Genomic DNA, 23,631 nt, shown 5'->3' with positions numbered 1-23,631 from the left:
AACCGTACTCGGCAGGCCCCAGCTTACAAGGTCAGGCAACACTTAAACTGCACTTGCTTAGGCAACCCCAGCCAGCTCGCAATAATGGCGCAGAGGAGACTGTCCCCAAGATTCAGTGACGCTGACCTGGAGAGGTTCTTGGACATGCAGGAGGCAAGGAGGGATGTCCAGTTCCCTCAGGGGGCCCGGAGGTTGAGCCACAAGTCAGCCAATGCTGCCTGGAATGAGGTGGCAGCGACCATTAGTTCTAGCAGCATGACCAAGAGGATTGGCCACCAGTGCAGGAAGAAGGTCAAAGACCTACATGGGGCAGCAGGAGTGAGTAGATATCAGTGCCATCCGCTCCCCACAAGGGAGCATCCACCCCCCAACTCTCCAAGTGAGCCCCAGCCCTCCTTCCCCCTTCCCTCCCAACCCCGTGTATGGCTAACCATGCTCTCTCTGTGTCTCCTCGGGAAAAGCTCTCCCACAATCGCCGGGAGAGGGCCATGGACTGGCGGTGGGGTGCTGGACTTGGAAATCCTCACCTCCTTTGAGGAGTGGTGCCTGGAGGTGACTGGGGTGGCCGAGGACAGATCTGTAACCCACGAGGAGGCTGGCGGATGCCGCACAGATGAGGAATCACTGGGCTCCACCCAGGCCACCTGTCAAACCTGAGTAGTGATTGCCTTACTGACTGACCAATCTGTCCCACTGACCACATGTCCATTCTCCCACAGGTCCCCCAGCCGACGGCTCCAACCCATTCTGGGTGGCCCCCTCTCATGACACGGAGGAGAGCTCCGAGGATGCCACGGTGGTCGCGACACAAATGTCATTCCCACCTTCCACCAGCGCAGATACACACACCTCGGTGGGATATGTTAGTGGTCAGGCTTCTGGGGCACAATCTGGTGAGCACCACACTGCTGATGATGCACATCAGGTGGAGGCAGGAACCTCCAGGCGAGACAGCAGTCAGAGGGCTGCAGGATGCCAGGACCCAGCTGGGTTCCAGCCTGAGGCTGAGCTTCTGGAACATGGTTACCCAGAGTTGTTGGAGACAATAGGGACATTCAGAGGGAGATGTCAGCGCCACTCCAGCAGATCAATAGCCACTTGGAGGAGGCGCAGCAGATGGCGCCGGCAATGAGTGGCACCAAGGCCAACACTGCTAGGGTGGCGACAGCAGTAGAGAGCCTGGTGCATGACGTCGGTACCATGAATGAAGGTGTCCAAGGTGTTGCGCAGTTGGTCACGGCCATGGCTGAGAGACTCGGCAGAATGACCACCTCACTGGGATATATCACCCAGTACCAGGCTGACCTTGATGAGGTTCTGCGGGACATGTCTCGCTCTCAGATGGGCATGGTTGAGGCCTGCGGAGCTTGTCCTAGTTACAGGTGGGCATGGCTGAAGCACTGCAGAGCTTGTCCTAGTCACTGAGGAACATCGCTGAGAGCATCGACACAATGGGGAACCGCCAGGGCTGGCACAGCCAGACGATGCAGGGGCAACCGGGGCTCAAAAACAGCTGCCCCTCCATCCCAAGGTGGACCCCAGGGCCCAATGGGCACCAATCAGGAGGAGGTGTGCTGAGTGTCAACCCAGACCAGTCCCGTGAAGTTGCGACTGTGGCCACCAGCCACCAAGAAGCCACATCACATAGGCAGCACACAAAATGGGGTGGCACGGTTGTGCATGTGCCGTCGATAAGTGAGTCTGGGCCCTCCAGCCCCAGAGCCCCCAGAGGACGCCCACCAGGGGCATCAAGGTCCAGGGGACGAGGAGGGAAGCAGCTAGCTGCCTCTACTTCTGAGGTGCACCCTGGGGAAACATCGATGTAGTGGTAGAACTAGGAGGGCCATGCTTGTTCAGGATCACCGAGGGCACTGGGGTAGGGGGAGAGGGTGGGGGGTGTGTAGGTAGGTAGTGGGTGGTTTGCGGGGTGAGGGCCGGCACTATAAGGAATAGAGTACTGTACAGAACATTAAACAACTCTTTGCACAACCATTATGATGCCTCTGACCCCCATCCTTTGCCCATCTCTCCAGCCAACAACTCCCCCCACCCCCACGTGGCACTCACCCACCCACCAGCCTTGCACATGTCCCTTGAGCTGTGTCCCATCCCCTGGGTGTTCGGATGTTGGCTGCTGCATGTGTGGTGTTGCCTCCCGCAGTGTTCAGCACTGTGTCCAGGCATCAAGGAGCAGTTGGAATGCGAGGCAATGACTCCAACACGCTACATGGCCCGCCCACCCACAGGAATCTACTTGGCATGTGTCAAGTGCTCACTTACCCACGATTGCCAATTCCCTATTAGTGATAGCCTTCAGCCATACAGCCAGAGTCCTCAGCAGTTGGATGATCAGTGGGACAGATAGGCAGGGACAATGGTTGCCCCCGGAATGGGGTTGTGATCCAGGGTTTAGCATGGTGGTGCCATGAAGGATTGCCCCAACGGTTCTCTCCCCCCCCCCCCCCCCCCCCCCCCCCAGCACCTCCCCCCATGGTGGCCCACCCCGCCGAGCTCTTTGGTGGCAAGCCCAGTTCCCCCGGGCTCTTTGCCTGTGAGCGAAAATTGATACCTCCCCACAGAAGCCTTTCGACCAGGTTCGCATTTTTCAAAAGTAGTACCAATCAGCGCCTGCGTCACACTTGTTGGGGAGGCAATGAATGATGGGAGGCTGTTGAATAATAGAGGTCTCTCCTGCTATTCACTGGAGAGCATAACAAGGCCAGAGCATCCTTGCCCCTAGTTTCCAAAGTCCCAGGAATGTTTTGAGAATTTTGGGTTGCAAATTATTATACATTAAACTGTCCATTTATTTCTAAGATAAAATAAGGATAGCTAATTGGCATGTATATCTGGATACAGGGCCTGTGTGTTTCATTTTTCTATATGTGGTCTCTGAAAGTACAAAGAGAACAATGAACAAAACAGCACAGAAACAAGCCCTTTGGCCCTCCAAGCCTGTACCGGTCATGATACCAACCTTTGTCAATACCCTCAGCACTTCCTGGTGCCATATTTCTCTATGCCCATCCTATCCATGGGTTTGTCACGATGCCTTTTGAATGCCGTTAATGTATCTGCTCCCACAACCGTCCCTGGCAACACGATCCAGGCACTCGCCACCCTCCGCATAAAAAAAAGCCTCGCACATCTCTAAACGTTGCCCCACGGATCTTAAACCTATTCCCCTGGTGACTAACCCTCCACCCTGGGAAAGAGTGCCTGCCCATCCATTCTATCCATGCCCCTCATAATCTTGTAGACCTCTATCAGGTCACCCCTCAACCTCCGTCTTTCTAATGAAAACAGTCCAAGTCTATTCAGCCTCTCCACATAGCTAACACCCTCCAGACCAGCACCCTCTCCAAAGCCTCCACATCTTTCTGGTAGTGTGGTGATCAGAATTGTCCACAATATTCCAAGTGCAGCCTCATCAAGATTGCCAGTTTTTATAATCGAAGCCCCGTCCAATGAAGGCAAGCATTCAGTATGCTTTCTTGACCACCTTGTCTAATTTTCACAGTAACTTCATTGAAGCCTACTTGTGACAATAAGCGATTATTATTATTAATTGTGTTGCCACCTTCAAAGATCTGTGGGCCTGCACGCCCAGTTCTCTCTGACTTTCTATATTCTTGTGAGTTTTGTCATTTACGGTATATTTCCCCTCTATGTTTGACCAACCAAAATGCATTACCTCACATTTGTCCGGATTAAACTCCATTTGCCATTTCTCTGCCCAAGTCTCCAACCTATCTATGTCCTGCTGTATCGTCTGACAATCCTCAACACTACCTGCCACTTCAGCAACCTTGGTGTCATCCGCAAACTTACTAATCAGACCGGCTACAATTTCCTCCTTCACAGTAACTTCATTTGAAGCCTACTTGTGACAATAAGTGATTTTCATTTCATTTCATTTTCAAATCGTTTATGTACACTATAAACAACAGAGGCCCCAGCACAGATCCTTGTGCAACACCACTAGTCACAACCTTCCATTCAGAAAAACACCCTTCTACTGCTACCTTTTGCCTTTTGTGACCAAGCCAGTTCTGTATCCATCTTACCACCTCACCTCTGATCCCTCATGACTTCACCTTTTGTACCAGTCTGCCATGAGGCATCTTGTCAAAGGCTTTATTGAAGTCCATGTAAACAACATCCATCTTCCTCCCCTCATCAATCATCTTTGTCACCTCCTCAAAAATCTTGATTAAGTTATTGAGGTACGACCTTCCCTTCACAAAACCATGCTGTCAATAGCTTATGAGTCCATTTGTTTCCAAATGGGTATAAATCCTGTCCCTGAGAATTCACATTAGCTGTTCTCCAGTCCTCTGGGATCTCACCTGTAGCCAATGAGGATACAAAGATATCAGTCAAGGCCCCAGCAAGTTTCTCCCTTGCTTCCCTCAGCAATCTGGGGTAAATCCCATCTGGCCCAGGAGACGTATCTACCTTAATATATTTTAAAAGACCCAATACCTCCTCCTTTTCGATGTTAACATGATCCAGACTGTCCACACACCCTACCCAAAAATCATCTTCCACAAAGTCCCTTTCTTTGGTGAACATTGATGGAAAGTATTCATTTAGTACCACACCCTATTTCTCTGGCTCAACACATAAATTCCCCCTGTATTTCTAAGGTCAGCTTTCATTAAGAATATTAATCCTTTCTGAATTATTATAACTTCTTAACTAGTTGGCCACTCTAAGGTCTTCTATCTCTTAGACTCCCTTGCTGATACCAGATGGGAACTAATCTATTTCAAACTATATTTAAGTTATTATAGGGTCCCAAATATACAAGGAAGGATTTTAACTCACTTATCACTCAATGTCCTTTAAGGGTCTGGATCTGTTGAGGATGTATAAGTGAGTCTTTTGGGTAAATCACTATTTCAGGGTTACATTTGGAATAAACCACTATTTCAGGTTTAGATTTTGAATTAACCACTGTTTCAGGTTTAAATTTAAAATAAAACTTATTTTTACTTACATTTACAAAATCTGAATAAATTACTTAGTTCTCAAGATTGCCACTTTTACAAAACCTCATTAGTACTGTTATGCTTCTGTGATGAATGGGTAATGTGCCTTTAAGATCATGCATGTAATGTCCCTTTAAGACCGGGTTTGGAACCCTGGGGGACTCCGCCTCCGGCTCCACCTCCCAGGGGCCGGATATAAGGTGACGTCCTGTGGGCGGTGCTCAGTGACCACTCATCTCCCCAGCTGGTGAAGTACTCTTTGTAAAGCCTTTGTTTTACGAGTACACTCTCTCGTGTCCTAATTGAGGGTATATCAATTTAATAAACAGATTACGATAGGATGGATAGCGGCCTCAAGCCAGAAAAGCTTGACCTGGACGCACGCACACCAGAAGCCAAAGAAATTTTTGAACACTGCTTTCGGTGTTTTGAGGCCTACCTGGACTCTACGCCAGACCACGTCATCGAGCCCCGCAAGCTGTGCCTACTCCACGTCCAGGTGAGCCACAGAATCTCCAGCCTGATCGAGAAGGCGGCCAATTATAGCGCGGCGATCGAGATTCTGAGGAAGCGTTTCGTAAAACCCATCAATGAGGTACATGCACGGCATCTGCTCTCTACTCACCGGCAGCGCTCAGGGGAATCGCTGGACGAGTACTTGGAAAAGCCCACCATGCTCGCTAGAAACTGTAACCATCAAAATGTGACCACGGAGGTCCACATGAACCTACACATCCGCGACGCCTATGTGTCTGGAATCTGATCAAACTATATTAGGCAGCGACTCCTAGAAAACGGGGCGAAAGATCTGCAGGAAACGGTAACGCTCGGCACCTCCCTGGAGGTGGCCTACCAGAACCTCGGCACGTATCCCGCGGACCCTGCGAGCCCCGCTCGGCCTTCCCCAGACTCAGCCACGCCACAAACCAGCACCGTGCGGCCACCCGCCCTGACCGGGGGCACACCGTGCTTTTTCTGTGGGCAGCGCCAGCATCCATGAAAGCGCTGCCCAGCCTGTTCCCGACCTGCAGCGACTGCGGAAAGAAGGGGCATTTCGCGAGGGTCTGCCTGACCAGGCCCAAGGCACAGAAACAACAGGCCCAAAAATCGAGCTCACAGGCCCGCAGGCCCCGCAACGTGGCTGCACGCCGGCTGGACATGCCCCTTTCTGACGCATCATCGGCCTCATGCGAGTCATGGGGCTGCACGGTAGCATTGTGGATAGCACAATCGCTTCACAGCTCCAGGGTCCCAGGTTCGATTCCGGCTTGGGTCACTGTCTGTGCGGAGTCTGCACATCCTCCCCGTGTGTGCGTGGGTTTCCTCCGGGTGCTCCGGTTTCCTTCCACAGTCCAAAGATGTGCAGGTTAGGTGCATTGGCCATGATAAATTGCCTTAGTGTCCAAAATTGCCCTTGGTGTTGGGTGGGGTTACTGGGTTGTGGGGATAGGGTGGAGGTGTTAACCTTGGGAAGGGTGCTCTTTCCAGGAGCCGGTGCAGACTGGATGGGCCAAATGGCCTCCTTCTGCACTGTAAATTCTATGTAAAATCTATGGGGCGGCCATCTTGGCGGTTGCCATCTTCTAATCCTGGCACGTACGACCGACGGGGGCGGCCATTTTGTGACTCCAACTCGGCAGGAGACTCAGACTACCCACAGCTGGGAGCAATCACCCTCGACCAGTCGCGGCCAAAGCACCTGCGGAACTCCATGATACTCATCCAGATCAACGGGCGTGACACTCCGTGCCTTTTCGACTCCGGGAGCACGGAGAGTTTCGTGCACCCAGAAATGGTAAGGCGCTGCTCCCTGCGCACCTATCCCACATCCCAAACCATCGTCCTCTGATGTGACCATCAATTCACTATACACACGATTGGAAGTAAACTGTGGTTTTAATAGTCTTACAACTGAGCCAGCCTGCGACCAGAGGAACTGAGAGCAGGCTTACGGCTGCAGCACTTTATACTTCCGGTTAATGGGAGGAGCCATGGGTGGAGCCATGGGCGGAGCCAAGGGTGAAGCCCAGTACAAGCTCCTCATCACCCCCTATGGGCAGAGCCACGCAACGGCTCACATACAGAGCCCACAAGGACATAATACAACGCAATGCAATACAGTGTGAATTACAATACAGTATAATTCACCACACCCTCGCCTCGGGGTCCCATTCAGTCCAAATCAAGGGGTACATATTGAGAGTCTCGCGATCCAGGGCGCCGAATACGCCCGTTTTAAGCTGTAGATCCTCACTCACCTCTGCGCCCCCCCTACTGCTCGCGTGGATTTCCAATGTAGCCACCGAAGCCTGACCGTGAAGTTCGGCGGACCCTTGCCCCCCCTCACGGTATGCAGCCTCGCAACACTGAAAGTTGCACCCCCTCTCACTATTCGCGAACCTCACCCCTGACTGTAAGCCCGTTGCCACCAGGAGCCAGCGGTACAGTGCTCAAGATATGGCTTTCATCAAGTCAGAGGTCCAGCTTTTACTGAAAGAGTGGGTCATCGAGGCTAGCAACAGCCCCTGGAGGGCACAAGTGCTGGTAGTCCGGTCCAGGGAAAAGAAATGGATGATCGTGGATTACAGCCAGACTGAGATACCCTCAATCACGACATAGGAGAGAAGATCGGTGATTCAAAGACTTTAATCATCTGAGAACTGAACAGCAGCTGAGAAGTGTGCTCATCACATGCTGCCGAGTGAGCCTCATCTTATATACCGTTTCCTGGGGGCGGAGCCAGAGGCGGAGTCCCCCAGGGTTCCAAGCCTGGTCTTAAAGGGCCAATGCATTAAAGGTAAGGTACCGTTACAGCAGCTACTGATAACATTCATCACATTCACCCCCTGTTTAAAAAAAACACATAGAACGTCGGGGGTGAAGTGGAGTTATAAGTTCAGTCTTGTGGGTGGTTTGACCGTCCGTGCTGACTTTCTCCACTCCGGTGGTGGTGCCGTGGATACGGTCGGTTTTGATGGTGGTATATCCGGGAGCACGGTTGACTGAGCCTTTGCCCGCCTTGGAGCGGGGGGCGTATCCGGGGTGACTAGGGTGATCGGTGCCGGCGCCGGCTGGGGGACAGGGGGCGCTATGGGGGGGGCGCTGTCGGGGTCGGCAGTCGGTGCGGGGAGGGGAGCGTCGGTAGGAGGGGGGGGTCAGTGGGGAAAGCGTCGGGGTCGGTGGGCGAGCCAGAGGGTGCCAGATCTCGCAGGAAGACGGTATCCTGCCTGCCGTCGGGGTGCTCAACGTTGGCGTATTGAGGGTTCACGTGTAGCAGTTGGACCCTCTCGACTATGGGATCCATTTTATGGTTCCTCACGTGTCTCCGGAGTAGGTCTGGTCCCGGAGTCGTTAGCCAACGTGGAAGCGAGACCCCAGAGCTGGACTTCCTGGGGAAGACAAACAAACGATTGTGAGGGATCTTGTTCGTGGCCGTACAGAGGAGCGACCCAATGGAATGTAGGGCATCGGGTAGGACCTCCTGCCAGCAGGCAATTGGGAGACTCCTTGACCGTAGGGCTAGAAGGACAGCCTTCCAAACTGTCGCGTTCTCCCTCTCCACTTGCCCGTTTCCCTGCGGGTTATAGCTCATCGTTCTGCTCGAGGCGATGCCCTTGCTGAGCAGATATCGACGCAGCTCATCGCTCATGAACGATGTACCCCGGTCGCTGTGGATATAAGCGGGGAAACCAAACAGTGTGAAGATGCTGTGCAGTGCCTTGATCACGGAGCCGAGGTCATATCGGGGCAGGGGACAGCAAAAGGGAAGCGGGAGAACTCATCGATCACGATGAGGAAATAGATGTTGCGGTTGGTGGACGGGAGGGGCCCTTTGAAGTCCACACTTAGTCGCTCACAGGGCCCAGAGGCCTTTATCAGGCGGGCCCTGTGTGGTCGACAGAATTGCGGTTTGCCTTCCGCAAAGATCTGGAATGCCTTAGTCATGGCCTTGACTTCCTCTGTGGAGTAGGGTAGGTTGCGGGACTTGATGAAGTGGGCAAGTCGGGTGACCCCCGGGTGGCAGAGGTCATCGTGGATGGCTCTCAGGCGGTCTTTTTGCCCGTTGGCACACGTGCTGCGGGACAGGGCATCTGGGGGCTCGTTGAGCTTCCCCGAGCGATATTTAATATCGTACGTATAGGTGGAGAGCTCTATCCTCCACCTCAGAATTTTGTCATTCATTATTTTGCCCCGTTGTGCGTTATCGAACATAAAGGCGACCGACCGTTGGTCGGTGATGAGGGTGAACCTCCTACCGGCTAGGTAGTGCCTCCAGTGCCGCCCGGCCTCCACTATGGCTTGTGCCTCCTTCTTGACTGCAGAGTGCCGAATTTCCGAGGCGGTGAGGGTTCGGGAGAAGAACGCTACTGGTCTGCCCGCCTGGTTGAGGGTAGCAGCCAGGGCGACGTCTGATGCGTCGCTTTCTACTTGGAAGGGAATGGCTTCGTCCACCGCGTGCATGGCGGCCTTGATGATGCCGGCCCTGATACAGCTGAAAGCCGACTGGGCCTCAGCCGTCAGGGGAAAAACCGTGGTCTTAATGAGTGGCCGGGCTTTGTCCGCATATCTGGGGACCCACTGGGCGTAATAGGAGAAAAGCCCCAAGCACCGTTTGAGTGCCTTGAGGCTACGGGGGAGGGGGAGTTCCTTAAGGGGACGCATGCGGTCGGAGTCTGGGCCTAGGACCCCGTTTACCATGACGTAGCCGAGGATGGCTAGCCGAGTTGTGTGGAACACGCATTTCTCTTTGTTGTACGTGAGGTTGAGGGCCCGGGTAGTCTGGAGGTACTTTCTCATGTTTGCGTCGTGGACCTGCTGGTCATGGCCGCAGATGGTGATGTCCAAGTATGGTAAGGTAGCCCGTAAGCCGTACTGGTCCACCATTTGATCCATCGCCCTCTGGAAAATGGAGACTCCATTTGTGACACCAAAAGGGACCCTGAGGAAGTGAAACAGCCGACCGGCTGCTTCAAAAGCCGTGTAGGGGCGGATAGGGAGTTGATGATAGGCCGATTTTAGGTCGACTGTGGAGAATACCCGATATTGGGCGATGTGAGTCACCATTTCTGCTATACGGGGAAGTGGGTAAGCATCGAGTTGCGTAAAGCGGTTTATGGTCTGGCTATAATCCACTACCATTCGTTGCTTTTCCCCGGAGCGGACTACCAATACTTGAGCCCTCCAATGGCTGTTGCTGGCCTCTATGACCCCTCTTTTAGTATCCGCTGAACCTCTGACTTGATAAAAGTCATGTCTTGGGTACTGTACCGGCGACTCCTGGTGGCGACGGGCTTACAGTCGGGAGTGAGATTCGCGAAGAGGGGGGGTTGCGCAACTTTGGTGTCGCCAGGCTGCATACCATGAGTGGGGGCAGGGGTCCGCCAAACTTCAGTGTCAGGCTCCGGTGGCTGCATTGAAAGTCCAAACCGAGCAGCAGGGGGGCGCAGAGTTGAGGAAAGATGTAAAGTTTAAAACGGGTGTAATCAGGGTCTTGAATTGCGAGGTCAGCGACACAATACCCCGTGATTTGAACCGAGTGGGACCCAGAGGTGAGGGCGATAGTTTGGGAGGCGGAGTGGGTGCGCAGAGAGCAGCGCCTTACCGTGTCTGGCCGCGATTGATCGAGCGTGATCGCTCCTAGTTGCAGGTAATCAGAGTCCTCGGTTAAGTCGGACTCACAAAATGGCCGCCTGGAGTCACAAAATGGCCACCGCCGTCGGTCGCACGTGTCGGGGTTCAAAGATGGCAGCCGCCAAGATGGCCGCTCCCATGACGCATCGGACGTGGGCGTGTCTGGCCACCGCGCGGCCACGTTGCGGGGCCTGTGTGACCGGGAGCTTGATTTCTGGGCCTGGTGATGTGGCCTTTGGGGCCTGCCAGGCAGACTTTAGCGAAGTGCCCTTTCTTCCAGTAGTCGTTGCAGATCGCGGAGTGGGCCGGGCAACGTTGCCGTGGGTGCTGACCTTGCCCACAGAAATAGCATGGGGAACCCCCGGAGTGAGCGGATTGCCACGCGGCACAGGCCTGTAGCGTGTCCGAGTTTGGAGGGGATCGAGAGGGGTTTGCAAGGTCCGTGGAGTATGTACGGAGGTTACGGTGGGCCATTTCTAGAGAAGAGGCGAGCGTTACCGTGCCTTGGAGATCCTTTGCCCCGTCTTGTAGGAGCCGCTGCCGGATGTACGAGGACCTGATACCGGACACAAAGGCATCGCGAATATGCAAGTTCATGTTGGTTTCTGCCGTCACTGCTTTATGGTTGCAGTTCCTCGCGAGCGCAGTGAGTCTCTCCACGTACTCGTCGAGAGTTTCCCCGGAACGCTGGCTGCAGGTTGAGAGCAAATGTCTGGCGTGTACCTCATTAATCGGCTTCACGAAGCGTTTCGTCAGTATCTCGACCGCAGCTTCGTAATTTGCAGCATTCTCGATCACGGAGGAGAGTTGGTGGCCCACCCGGGCATGTAGTAAATGCAGCTTGCGAGCGCCGTCAACATCAATCGCTGAGGAGTCAATATAGTCCTCAAAACACTGCAGCCAATATAAAAAAAATTCCGGGGCTTCCGGCGACCGAGCGTCCAGGTTGAGTTTCTCCGGCTTTAGAGCGCTGTCCACCTTGATGTGTCAGATGATTAAATTGAGATACCCTCAATCACGACACAGGAGAGAAGATAGGTGATTCAAAGGCTTTAATCATCTGAGAACTGAACAGCAGCCGAGAAGTGTGCTCATATATGCTGCCGAGTGAGCTTCAGCTTATATACCGTTTCCTAGGGGCGGAGCCAGAGGCGGAGTCCCCCAGGGTTCCAAGCCCGGTCTTAAAGGGCCAATGCATTAAAGGTAAGGTACTGTTACAGCAGCTACTGATAACATTCATCACACAGACCATAAACCACTTCACACAGCTCGATGCCTACCCCCTCCCCCGCATAACAGAGATGGTCAACTGGATCGCGCAATACCTGAAATCTGCCTACCACCAGCTCCCTATCCGCCTGGAAGACCGCCTCTATACTGCTTTTGAAGCAACCGGCCGGCTTTTCCATTTCCTTAGCGTCCCCTTCGGCATTACTAATGGGGTCACCGTCTTTCAGAGGACGATGGACCAAATGGTGGACCAATACAGGCTGCGGGCTACTTACCCGTACTTGGACAATGTCACCATCTGCGGCCATGATCAGCAGGACCATGACGCAAACCTTGAAATGTTCCTCCAGACCGCCCGGGCCCTCAACCTGACCGACAACAAAGAAAAATGCATTTTCCACACAACCCGATTAGCCATCCTCGTCTATGTCGTGGAAAACGGGGTCCTAGGGCCCGACCCTAACCGCATGCGCCCCCTCAAGGAACTCCCCCTACCCCATAGTCTCAAGGGCCTTAAACGGTGCTTGGGGCTTTTCTCCTATTATGCCCAGTGGGTCCCCAAATACGCGGACAAAGCCCGCCCACTCAAAAAGACCACGATTTTTCCCCTCACAGCTGAGGCCCGGTCGGCCTTCAGCCGTATCAAGGCCGACAGCATCAAGGCCGCTATGCACGCAGTGGACGAAACCATCCCTTTTCAGGTCGAGAGCGATGCGCCAGACGTCGCCCTGGCTGCTACCCTCAACCAGGCAGGTAGGCCAGTAGCATTCTTTTCCCGAACCCTGAACGCCTCCGAGATCTGGCACTCTGCAGTCGAAAAGGAGGCGCAAGCTATTGTGGAGGCCGTGCAGTACTGGAGGCACTACCTAGCCGGTAGGAGGTTCACCCTCGTCACTAATCAACGGTCGGTCGCCTTCATGTTCGATAACGCACAGCGGGGCAAGATCAAAAATGACAAGATCTTGAGGTGGAGAATCGAGCACTCCACCGACACGTACGATATTAAGTATCGTCCAGGGGAGCTCAACAAGCCCCCAGATGCCCTGTCCTGCGGCACGTGCGCCAATTGGCAGGAGGATCGCCTGTGGGCTATCCACAATGACCTCTGTCACCTGGGGGTCACCCGGCTCGCCCATTTTCTTATGTCCCGCAACCTACCCTACTCCACCGAGGAGGTCAGGGTCATGTTCTTATTAAAGGGATTAAGGGTTATGGTGTTCGGGCCGGAAAGTGGAGCTGAGTCCACAAAAGATCAGCCATGATCTAATTGAATGGCGGAGCAGGCTCGAGGGGCCAGATGGCCTACTCCTGCTCCTAGTTCTTATGTTCTTATGACCAAGGCTTGCCAAATCTGCGCTGAGTGCAAACCACACTTCTACCGACCAGGCAAGGCTCGCCTGGTAAAGGCCTCTGGGCCCTTTGAGCGACTAAGCATGGACTTCAAAGGGTCCCTCCCGTCCACCAACCGCAATACCTATTTTTTAATCGTCATCGACGTGTTCTCCCGCTTCCCGTTCGCTGTACCCTGCCCCGATATGACCTTGGCCACCATTATAAAGGCACTGCACAGCATCTTCACCTTGTTTGGTTTCCCCACTTATATCCACAGCGACTGGGGTACATCGTTCATGAGCGATGAGCTGCGTCAGTACCTGCTCAGCACGACCATCTACAACCCGTGGGGAAACGGACAGGTGGAGAGGGAAAATGCAACAGTTTGGAAGGCTGTCCTTTTGGCCCTACGGTCGAGAAGTCTCCCGACCACCTGCTGGCAGGAGGTCCTAAACGACGCGCTCCACTCCATCAGGTCGCTCCTCTGCACGGCCACGAATGAGACCCCTCTCAATCGCTTGTTTGCCTTCCCCAAGAAGTCCACCTCCGGTCTCGCTTCCACGTTAGCTGCCGACTCCGAGACCTGTCCTTCTGCAGAGGCACATGAGGAGCCATAAGATGGACCCTCAGGTTGAGAGGGTCCAGCTGCTACATGCAAACCCCCAGTACACCTATGTCGCACACTCCTCTGGAAGGCAAGATACAGTTTCCCTGCGGGATCTGGCACCCGCTGGTTCCCCTACTGACGCTCTCCCCCTCGCCAATGTTCCCCCTTGCACCCCCACACCGCCTGTCACAACCAACCGTCCCCCCACGCCTCTTCCTCCTTCCTTCACGCCGATGATGTCACCGCGACCCCCAGCTACCCTCCCTACTCCCCAACCCCCTACCCCGCACCGCACAAAAGCTCCGGCCACCGTGCTCCCGGATGTACCCTCATCAAAGATGTCCGTGTCCGCCGCACCACCGCCCGAGATGAGAAGGTCGACAAGGACGATCAGGCCTCCAAAGAGAATGGACTTGTGATCCCACTTCACCCCCGACTATGTGTTTTTCTTAAACAGGGGGTGAATGTGATGGATGGGTATTGTGCCTTTAAGATCATGCATGTAATGTCCCTTTAAGACCGGGTTTGGAACCCTTGGGGACTCCGCCTCCGGCTCAACCTCCCAGGGGCCGGATATAAGGTGACGTCCTGTGGGCAGTGCTCAGTGAGCACTCATCTCCCCGGCTGGCGAAGTTCTCTGTTTATTAAAGCCTTTGTTTTACGAGTACACTCACTTGTGTTATAATTGAGGATATATCAGCTTTTTAAACTAATTGACAGCTATATCATCTATTTCAGAACTCGCAGTTTTCTCAAAACTGCTGTTTTTCTCAAACGTTTAACCTCTTCTGTGCTTGCTACCTTCAACCTTTTTAAAATGGCGCTCTGACTTTCCCTCATGTATGTTCCTTTATCTATATTTTTATATGTTTCTTTTACTCTGTTTATTTTGTTCCAAACTACATTCTCCTTTCCCATTTTCATTTACACCCTCACTGTCCTTAAGTGGTCCAATCCTTTCCCTGGCCACCCTCTTACTTTTTACAGTAGAAGGGTTAGTTATCACAGACAACCCATACTCACAGGCAGTCTGCCACTATCCAGGAAAATTGAATGACTATTTAAGGGCTAGTATAAAATATATCTGTGAAATGGGTGTCTTGATTGTGCTAAAGGTAAAAAGTAGTTTGAAGCATAAGATGTCTACAATAATAGTGATTATTCAATAGTGCTTTTAGCGTGTTCGCAACAGTAAAAATCTTAAAATGTGAAACCTTGTCATGCCATTATTTCACCAATCAACTGGCAGTTTGAATTTCTATATTCAAAATTATTGGTTACTACCAGGTTTGTATACTACCCTCTCTCAGCTCATGAATCAGTACTCCATGTTGAACACCTCTTGGAAGAAGCACTGAGGATACCAAGCCAGGGTGAACGACTTCAGTATCCATCACCAAGAGTGACTATATAACACCACCATTTATTCATCAGAACTGTTGCTTGGTGCTTTCATTTTGTTATTCATTGTATTCATTTTCATTGGCTTTTCTCTGCGATGAATGCATAGAAACATGTACTCGTAAAACGAAGGCTTTAATAAACAGAGAACTTCGCCAGAATTGGCTATGTCATTAGGGACATATTTGTCAGACTGCCCTGTGGCAGTGGCCTGTGATGCTGAAAGAACAAACAGGAACAAAAAACACACTTGACCTCGTCATCAACATTCTACCTATTATATATGCATCTATCCATGACAATACTGGTAGGAGTAACCACCACACAGTCCTTGAATAGAACGTTTTCACACTGAGGACACCCTCCATCGTGCTGCGTGTCTTTACCAACATACTTCATAGAAATTAATTTACGGGATATGAGTGGGGCTGACTAACAGGATAGATTCTGAAATCTAGCAGTTCAAAACTTTGCATCCATGAGGAGCTGTGAATCATCAGGAAACGCAGTGTTGTAATCCATCACAATCTGTAACCTCACGCCTATCCCTCCTCTATCCCAATCACACACAAACCCACCTCCCCTTGCTTGAGAAAATTCCCTGTTCTATTTTTCTCTCCACAGATTGTGCCAGATCCAATGTGAATTTGCAATATAACATCCTCAGTACATTGCTCTATTATATGTTTTTTTCATAATATTGAGTAGATATATTTCATGATACTCAACTGATGATTTCTAAAATATATATTCATAATTATGTCTGTAAATTTGTGTGGGTGGTGATCAGGCACAACATTTCCAGAAGATGTTTGTTTATTGGTATGGGTTATTTGTAAAGTCATTTGCATACTTAGGAGGAAGAACTGTAGCAAATTTAATTATTTTGACTTTCTTCTTCATCTTTTTTTGCAGTTTCTGTGAACTTAGTACCACATTTGCTGTGTTTATATATGGAGCCTATCCAGAAATCATTTATTCATCAGAACTGTTGCTTGGTGCTCTCATTTTGTTATTCATTGTATTCATTTTCATTGGCTTTACTGTGCGATGAATGCATGGAAACATTTTATAGTTAGTGTTCAGGATGTATGTTTAAACTGTGAACTTGCAAATGTTTTGAGGCCTGTTCTTGAAGTCTGTTCACAAAAGTCATAAAGTTATACATAATTCTCTATCCTCTCCACCTCACCTACTTCTCATTTTATCGGATATGTTTACTCAAGAATTGTTAATCAGTCATAGCAGTTATTGACATTTGAAAAAGATGTACGTAAAGTTCTGTATACTGACTTTCATACAGTTCAAGGTTTCCCAAACTTCGAGCAGCATAACACAGAGTGACCCCCCAAGAACATCAGGGAATCCCAAACAATCGCATGACATTGATGCCCCTTTTTTGCCTCGAAATAGGTGCGAACACAGAAATCAAATGTAAGCAAATCTTCTCTAGATATATCGATGCATATATTACCAATAAAACATGTTTATTTTATTCAACAAAGAACTGAAGGCTGACTTTTCTGTTGTCTCTACGTGCCTCTTCTGACAGAAATAGGCACACAGTCACAAATACATTCGGCAGCTACATCACCCCTTAATATTAGCTTCTGGCCAAAATGCACTCTCATGGCCCCTTAACATTAACCCCTGGCCAAGGCACCGTCACATGGTCACTTAACATTTTTTTTTTAAAAACAGACAATTTTATTGAGGTATTTTTGGCATTGTAAACAGTAACAATATACATTTGTGTGCAGATACCAATTACAAAAAACATAGTGCAAATAACAGTACCACTCTCGCAAATAGACCCGCCTATTCTTCCCCCCTACTCTACACTATTCTACCACCACCCCCCGACAATTAGTTCCCCGTGAAGAAGTCGATGAATGGTTGCCACCTGCGGGCGAACCCCGACAGTGATCCTCACAAGGCGAACTTGATTTTTTTTCCAAGCCGAGAAAGCTTGCCATGTCCGACAGCCATACTTCAGTCCTTGGGGGCTTTGAGTCCCTCCAGGCCAACAGTATTCGTCGCCAGGCTACCAGGGAAGCAAAGGCCACAACATCGGCTTCTATCCCCTCCTGGACTCCCGGGTCCTCCGACATCCCAAAAATCGCCACCTCTGGACTCATCGCCACCCTTGTTTTCAGTACCCAGGATATGACGTCCCCAAATCCCTGCCAGTATCCCCTGAGTTTTGGACACGCCCAGAACATGTGGACATGGTTCGCTGGTCCTCCCCCACATCTAGCACACTTGTCCTCCACCCCAAAGAATTTGCTCGTCCGGTCCACCATCATGTGGGCCCGGTGAACCACATTGAACTGAATCAGGCCGAGCCTGGCACATGGTGCGGTTGCATTTACCCTCCTCAGAGCGTCTGCCCATACGCCTCCCTCCAACTCCCCACCAAGCTCCTCCTCCCACTTGAGTTTCAGTTCCATGGTCCCTGTGTCCTCCGCTCCCATAAGCTCCTTATAAATATCTGAGACTCTTCCCTCTCCTACCTCACCCCTGGAAACTACCCTGTCCTGAATCCCCCTCAGTGGAAGGCGTGGAAAGGACGGGACCTGTCTACGTACGAAATCCCACACCTGCAAGTACCGAAAGTCATTCCCCCTCGCCAGCCCGAACCTCTCCTCCAGCGCCCTCATGTTCGCGAAGCTCCCTTCCAGGAACAAGTCGCCCATCCTTCCCACCCCCGCCCTCCATCTTCCCCGGGACAAATTGGTGGTTGTCACATATTGGGGACCAGACCGACGCTCCCACTTCGCCCGGATGCTTCCTCCATTGGCCCCAAATCCTCAAAGCCGCCACTACTATAGGGCTGGTGGAGTACCTGGCCGGCGGGAGCGGCAGGGGAGCTGTGACCAGGGCTGCCAAGCTGGTGCCCCTGCACGAAGCAGCCTCCACCCGCTTCCAAACCGACCCCGTACCCACCATCCATTTCCTTATCATGGCTATGTTAGCCGCCCAGTAGTAGTTGTTGAGGTTTGGCAACGCCAGCCCCCCCTCGCTACAGTTCCGTTCCAGCATCCCCCTCTTCACCCGCGGGAACTTCCATGCCCAAACAAATCCCAGGATGATTTTATTGATTCTTTTAAAGAAGAACCGTGGAATGAAAATAGGGAGACACTGAAAAATAAACAGGAATCTCAGGAGGATCGTCATCTGCACCGTCTGTACTCTCCCCGCTAGTGACAGCGGGAGTGCATCCCACCTCCGAAACTCGCTCCTTGTGGAGAATTATACTATTGTAATTCACACTGTATTGCATTGCAATGTATTATGTTCTTGTGGGCTCTGTATGTGAGCCGTTTCACGGCTCTGCCCATAGGGGGAGATGAGGAGCTTGTTCAGGGCTCCACCCTTGGCTCCGCATATGGCTCCACCCCTCCCACTACCGGAAGTATAAAGTGCTGCAGCCGTAAGCCCTGCTCTCAGTTCCTCTGGTCGCAAGCTGGCTCAGGTGTAAGACTATTAAAACCACAGTTTACTTCCAATCGTGTCTCTAGTGAATTGATGGTCACATCAATTTAATAGTCTTAGAAAACTTGAAGAAAACTACTATGGAATCAGCCCTCAAACCTGATCGACTAGATCTCGACCTGCAGGCTGCAGAGGTGAAGGAAATCTTCCTACACTGGCTTCGATGTTTCCAGGCCTACCTGGCTGAATCAAGCACATCCGAGACTACAGAGGAGCAGAAACTCAGCCTACTGCACGCAAGGGTGAGCCATCGTATCTCTACGCAACTCAATTGTACCACCTCATATACTAAGGCACAGGCTATGCTCGACTGACTGTACGTGCGGCCGATTAACGAGGTCTACGTGCGGCACATTTTCACGACTCGCCGCTAGCGCCCCGCAGAGTCGTTAGAAGACTTTCTGCGCGATTTAAAAGCCCTTGCTCGGGACTGTAATTTTCAGGCTGTAACAGCCTCCCAACGTATAGAACTCGCTGTACGTGATGTATACGTTGCAGGGCTTAGATCTAACTATGTGCCCCAGCGATTGCTTGAAAAAGGGGCCCAGAACTTGGAGGACACGGTAGAGTTAGCTACAACTATGGAGGTTGCGTTCCGCAGTTTGAACTCATTCCCCGCGGACCAGGCAACCCCATCGTGGGCCCCCGACTAGCGACTGCCCCAGGCCTGTGCCATGCGGCCACCCACCCACTATGGAGCGCAGCGTGCCATTTTTGTGGCCAGCCCCAACACCCAGGACAGCACTGCCTGGCCCACAACACGACCTGCAGCAGCTGCGGTCGCAAAGGACACTATGCCCGAATATGCCTCGCAAAATCTAAAACTCCAAACTCCCCCGCAGTCCAGAGCACTCGCCTCCCAAACTCACAGGCCCGTAGGCCCCGTAATGCTGCAGCGTGTCTGCCGACTCCGCCCCCACCCGACATGTGCGACTCATGGGGGCCGCCATCTTGGCAACCCTCCTCCACGTGGCCGGCCACATGCAATTCATAGGGGCCGCCATCTTGGATGCCATCTTCCTCGCCGCCCGCCATGTGCGATCCACGGGGGGCGCCCATCTTGGACGCCATCTTCTTCAGCACCCGCCACGTGCGATCAACGGGGGCCGCCATCTTGGCCGTCAACCGAACCGAACCTCGACGACTACGACCTCAGCGGACAGTCATCACGGGGCCACTCCAGCACAGCTGATCGAGCCGCCGACTACCCACAATTCAACGCAGTCACATTGGACCAGTCGCGTCCGAAGCGTGGACAGACATCACGGGGCCACTCCAGCACAGCTGATCGAGCCGCCGACTACCCGCAACTCAACGCAGTCACGTTGGACCAGTCGCATCTGAAGCACCTCCAGAGCTCGATGATGTCCATTAAAATCAATGGGTACAGGGCATCGTGCCTCTTCGACTCCGGGAGCACCGAGAGCTTCGTACATCCTGACCTGGTAAGACGCTGTTCGCTCCCTATCTTCCCTGCACGGCAAACTATCTCCCTCGCCTCGGGCTCATGCTCAGTGCATATACAAGGGCGCACAATCGCGACCCTAACAATTCAGGGCGCCAGCTATTCTAATTTCCAGCTGTACATACTCCCCGACCTCTGCGCCCCACTGTTACTTGGACTCGACTTCCAATGTAATCTCAAGAGCCTCACACTCAGCTTCGGCGGACCTCTACCTCCACTCACTATCTGCAGTCTAGCGACACTAAAAATTGACCCCCCTCCACTCTTCGCTAATCTCACTTTGAACTGTAAACCCGCAGCCAATCGCAGCAGGCGGTATAGCCTGCAGGACAGGGTATTTATCAGATCCGAGGTCCAATGGCTCCTACATGAGGGAGTCATAGAGGCCAGTAACAGCCTCTGGAGAACTCAGGTGGTGGTCGTCAAGACCGGGGAAAAGTTCCGAATGGTGGTTGATTACAGCCAAACCATTATCCGGTTCACGCACCTCGATGCGTACCCCCTCCCCAGAATTGCAGACATGGTTAATCAGATCGCCCAGTACCGCATATTCTCCACGATGGATCTAAAGTCTGCTTACCACCAGCTCCCAATCCGCCCGGAGGACCGCCGCTACACGGTGTTCGAGGCAGATGGCCGTCTCTTCCACTTCCTCCGGGTCCCCTTTGGCGTCACGAATGGGGTCTCGGTGTTCCAACGAACAATGGACCGAATGGTGGACCAGTACGGGCTGCGGGCCACGTTTCCTTACTTGGACAATGTCACTATCTGCGGCCATGATCAGCAGGACCACGACGCCAACCTCCACCGATTTCTCCAAACCGCCCAGAAACTCAATCTCACCTATAATACGGAGAAATGCGTTTTCCGCACTACCAGACTGGCCATCCTCGGCTATGTCGTGGAAAACGGAGTCCTGGGCCCCGACCCGGACCGTATGCACCCCCTCTTACAAGTCCCTCTCCCTCATTGTCCTGGGGCCCTCAAGAGGTGCCTGGGATTTTTCTCTTATTATGCCCAGTGGCATAAACCCGCCCACTATTTAAGACCACACTCTTTCCACTGCCCGCCAGGCCTTCAACTGCATTAAGGAGGACATCGCCAAAGCCGCCATGCGGGCGGTGGATGAATCGGTCCCCTTCCAAGTGGAGAGCGACGCCTCAGAGGTCGCTCTCGCCGCCACTCTGAATCAGGCAGGGAGACCAGTCGCCTTCTTCTCCCGAACCCTCTCCACTTCGGAACTTCGACACACCTCAGTCGAAAAGGAAGCTCAAGCCATTGTGGAAGCCGTACGGCACTGGAGGCACTACCTCGCAGGTAGGAGGTTTACCCTTATCACCGACCAAAGATTGGTTGCCTTCATGTTTGACAACTCGCAAAGGGGCAAAATTAAAAATGATAAAATCTTGCGGTGGAGGATCGAACTCTCCATCTATAATTATGATATCATATATCAACCGGGGAAGCTCAACGAGCCCCCAGATGCCCTGTCCCGCGGCACATGTGCCAGCGCGCAAGACGACCGCCTGAAGGCTATCCACAATGACCTCTGCAGCCCGGGGGTCACCCGGCTCGCCCACTATGTCAACGCCCAAAATTTGCCTTTCTCCACCGAGGAGGTAAAAGCCATCACCAGGGATTGCCTGATCTGCGCGGAGTGAAAACCGCACTTCTATAGACCAGACAAGGCCCACCTGGTAAAGGCATCCCGGCCCTTTGAACGCCTGAGCATCGATTTCAAAGGGCCACTCCCCTCGACCAATCGAAATGTGTACTTTCTGAACGTCATTGATGAGTTCTCCCGCTTCCCCTTTGCCATCCCGTGCCCCGATATGACCTCCAACACAGTCATCAGAGTCCTGCACAGTGTCTTCACCCTGTTCGGTTTCCCCAGCTATGTACACAGCGACAGGGGTTCGTCCTTTATGGGCGACGAGCTGCGTCAGTACCTGCTCGACAAGGGCATCGCCTCAAGCAGGACTAGCAGCTACAACCCCAGGGGGAGCGGGCAGGTGGAGAGGGAGAGCGTGACGGTCTGGAAGACCGTCCTACTGACCCTCCTGTCCAGGAATCACCCGACCTCCCACTGGCAGGAGGTCCTCCCCGACGCGCTCCATGCAATTAGGCCCCTCCTATGCACCGCCACCAACCAGACCCCTCACAAACGACTATTTGTTTTCTCTAGGGGCACTACCACGGGGGCTTCGCTCCCATCCTGGTTGAGGACACCGGGCCCGGTTCTCCTCCGGAAGCACGTCCGGGCACACAAGACAGACCCGCTAATGGAGAGAGTGCTACTACTTCATTCAAACCCCCAATACGTCTTTATTGAATTCTCCTCTAACATTCCAGGTGATCAGCCTGGTTGGAGGGCACCCTGCCCCCCCCCCCACGCCGATCAGCCATCCCTCTTCTTGGGTCCACCCCCTGCCCATGTGCCGTGCCTCCCCTGGTCCGCCTCTTGGCAGCTCCCACCCCCCGACCCCTTCCCTGTTACCTGGTTCAGTTCCCTCCCTCGTCAGCAGATCATCTTCCTCCCCCCTCTTTCCCCCCCCCCACCCCCAACCCCCCAGCAACAGCCCCTTGTAACCTAACCCCTGCCATATACTGTCTGTATACACACCCCCCACCTCGCTCCCGTTGACTAGCTCAAAGCAGCTAGCCTGGTGGCTCTCAATGCACCACCATGTCTCCCACCTATTGTCCCCCCCGCTCCCCTCCGCCCCCCCCCACCCCCCTCCCATCAACACCACCTCCCCAGAACAGCCCTATTCGAGCAATCGCTCTGGGACCGTGATGTACCATCAATTGAACGCGAGACGAGTTGCTGGACAAAAGTATGGCTTTAATCAGCTAGATGTTAGTCCTGCGGTCGATTACAGTATAAGGACGACCGCCGGGAGTACTGGTATTTATACCCCGCCCTGGAGGCAGGGTTAACTCAGCCTCTCGACCAATCGGGGAGCCGTCACATGACTGGTCTCAACCAACCGGACGAGAGGCACATGACCAACCAGGGCCAGTGGTAAGCCGGTGTTCTGCACCAATGGCAGGCAGCTATGTTAATCATACCACCACAGACCGAAACAGAGAGAAAAACAAACTAAGAACAAAACAACATTCCCAGAAGGAAAAAAAGCAAAGAGAACCCGAACAGCCCCCCAGCACCCAACAACCTAAACTTTAACTATAACTTTGGCTTTAACTTTAAAACTTTCAAACAGGCAAACGCAAACACAAGAACACCCCCAATTTTAAGTAAAAGAGCATGCCGAACGACATCGCTAACGCGAAGGGCAATCTGTGAACAAATGCAAACATCCCTTAATACATTCTTACTTGAGTCCATGGGTCCTCAGTTCGGCACCAGTCCATGCCCCTTAGCGAAGTCCATCGCTTCCTCTGGGTCGTCAAAATAATGTTGCTGTTCCCGGTATGTGACCCAAAGCCGCGCCGGGAAAAGTAGCCCGAACTTG

At 52.6% G+C, this 23,631-nt stretch overlaps 1 protein-coding gene across 1 annotated transcript in view; it reads left to right on the top strand.

Annotated features, from left to right (window-relative positions):
* The window catches only part of LOC119953484 (cation channel sperm-associated protein subunit delta-like), a 760,311-nt gene extending 743,616 nt beyond the window's left edge, over positions 1–16,695 (top strand). The window contains exon 22 of the mRNA XM_038777815.1: positions 16,111–16,695. Within this exon, the coding sequence (XP_038633743.1) occupies positions 16,111–16,249 (139 nt within the window). The 3' untranslated portion in view covers positions 16,250–16,695. The remainder of the gene's footprint in view (positions 1–16,110) is intronic.
* Positions 16,696–23,631: the final 6,936 nt, after the last annotated feature.

Source organism: Scyliorhinus canicula, chromosome 18, assembly GCF_902713615.1.
Source record: "Scyliorhinus canicula chromosome 18, sScyCan1.1, whole genome shotgun sequence".
NCBI lineage: Eukaryota > Metazoa > Chordata > Chondrichthyes > Carcharhiniformes > Scyliorhinidae > Scyliorhinus > Scyliorhinus canicula.
This window is presented reverse-complemented; position numbering and strand designations above follow the sequence as displayed.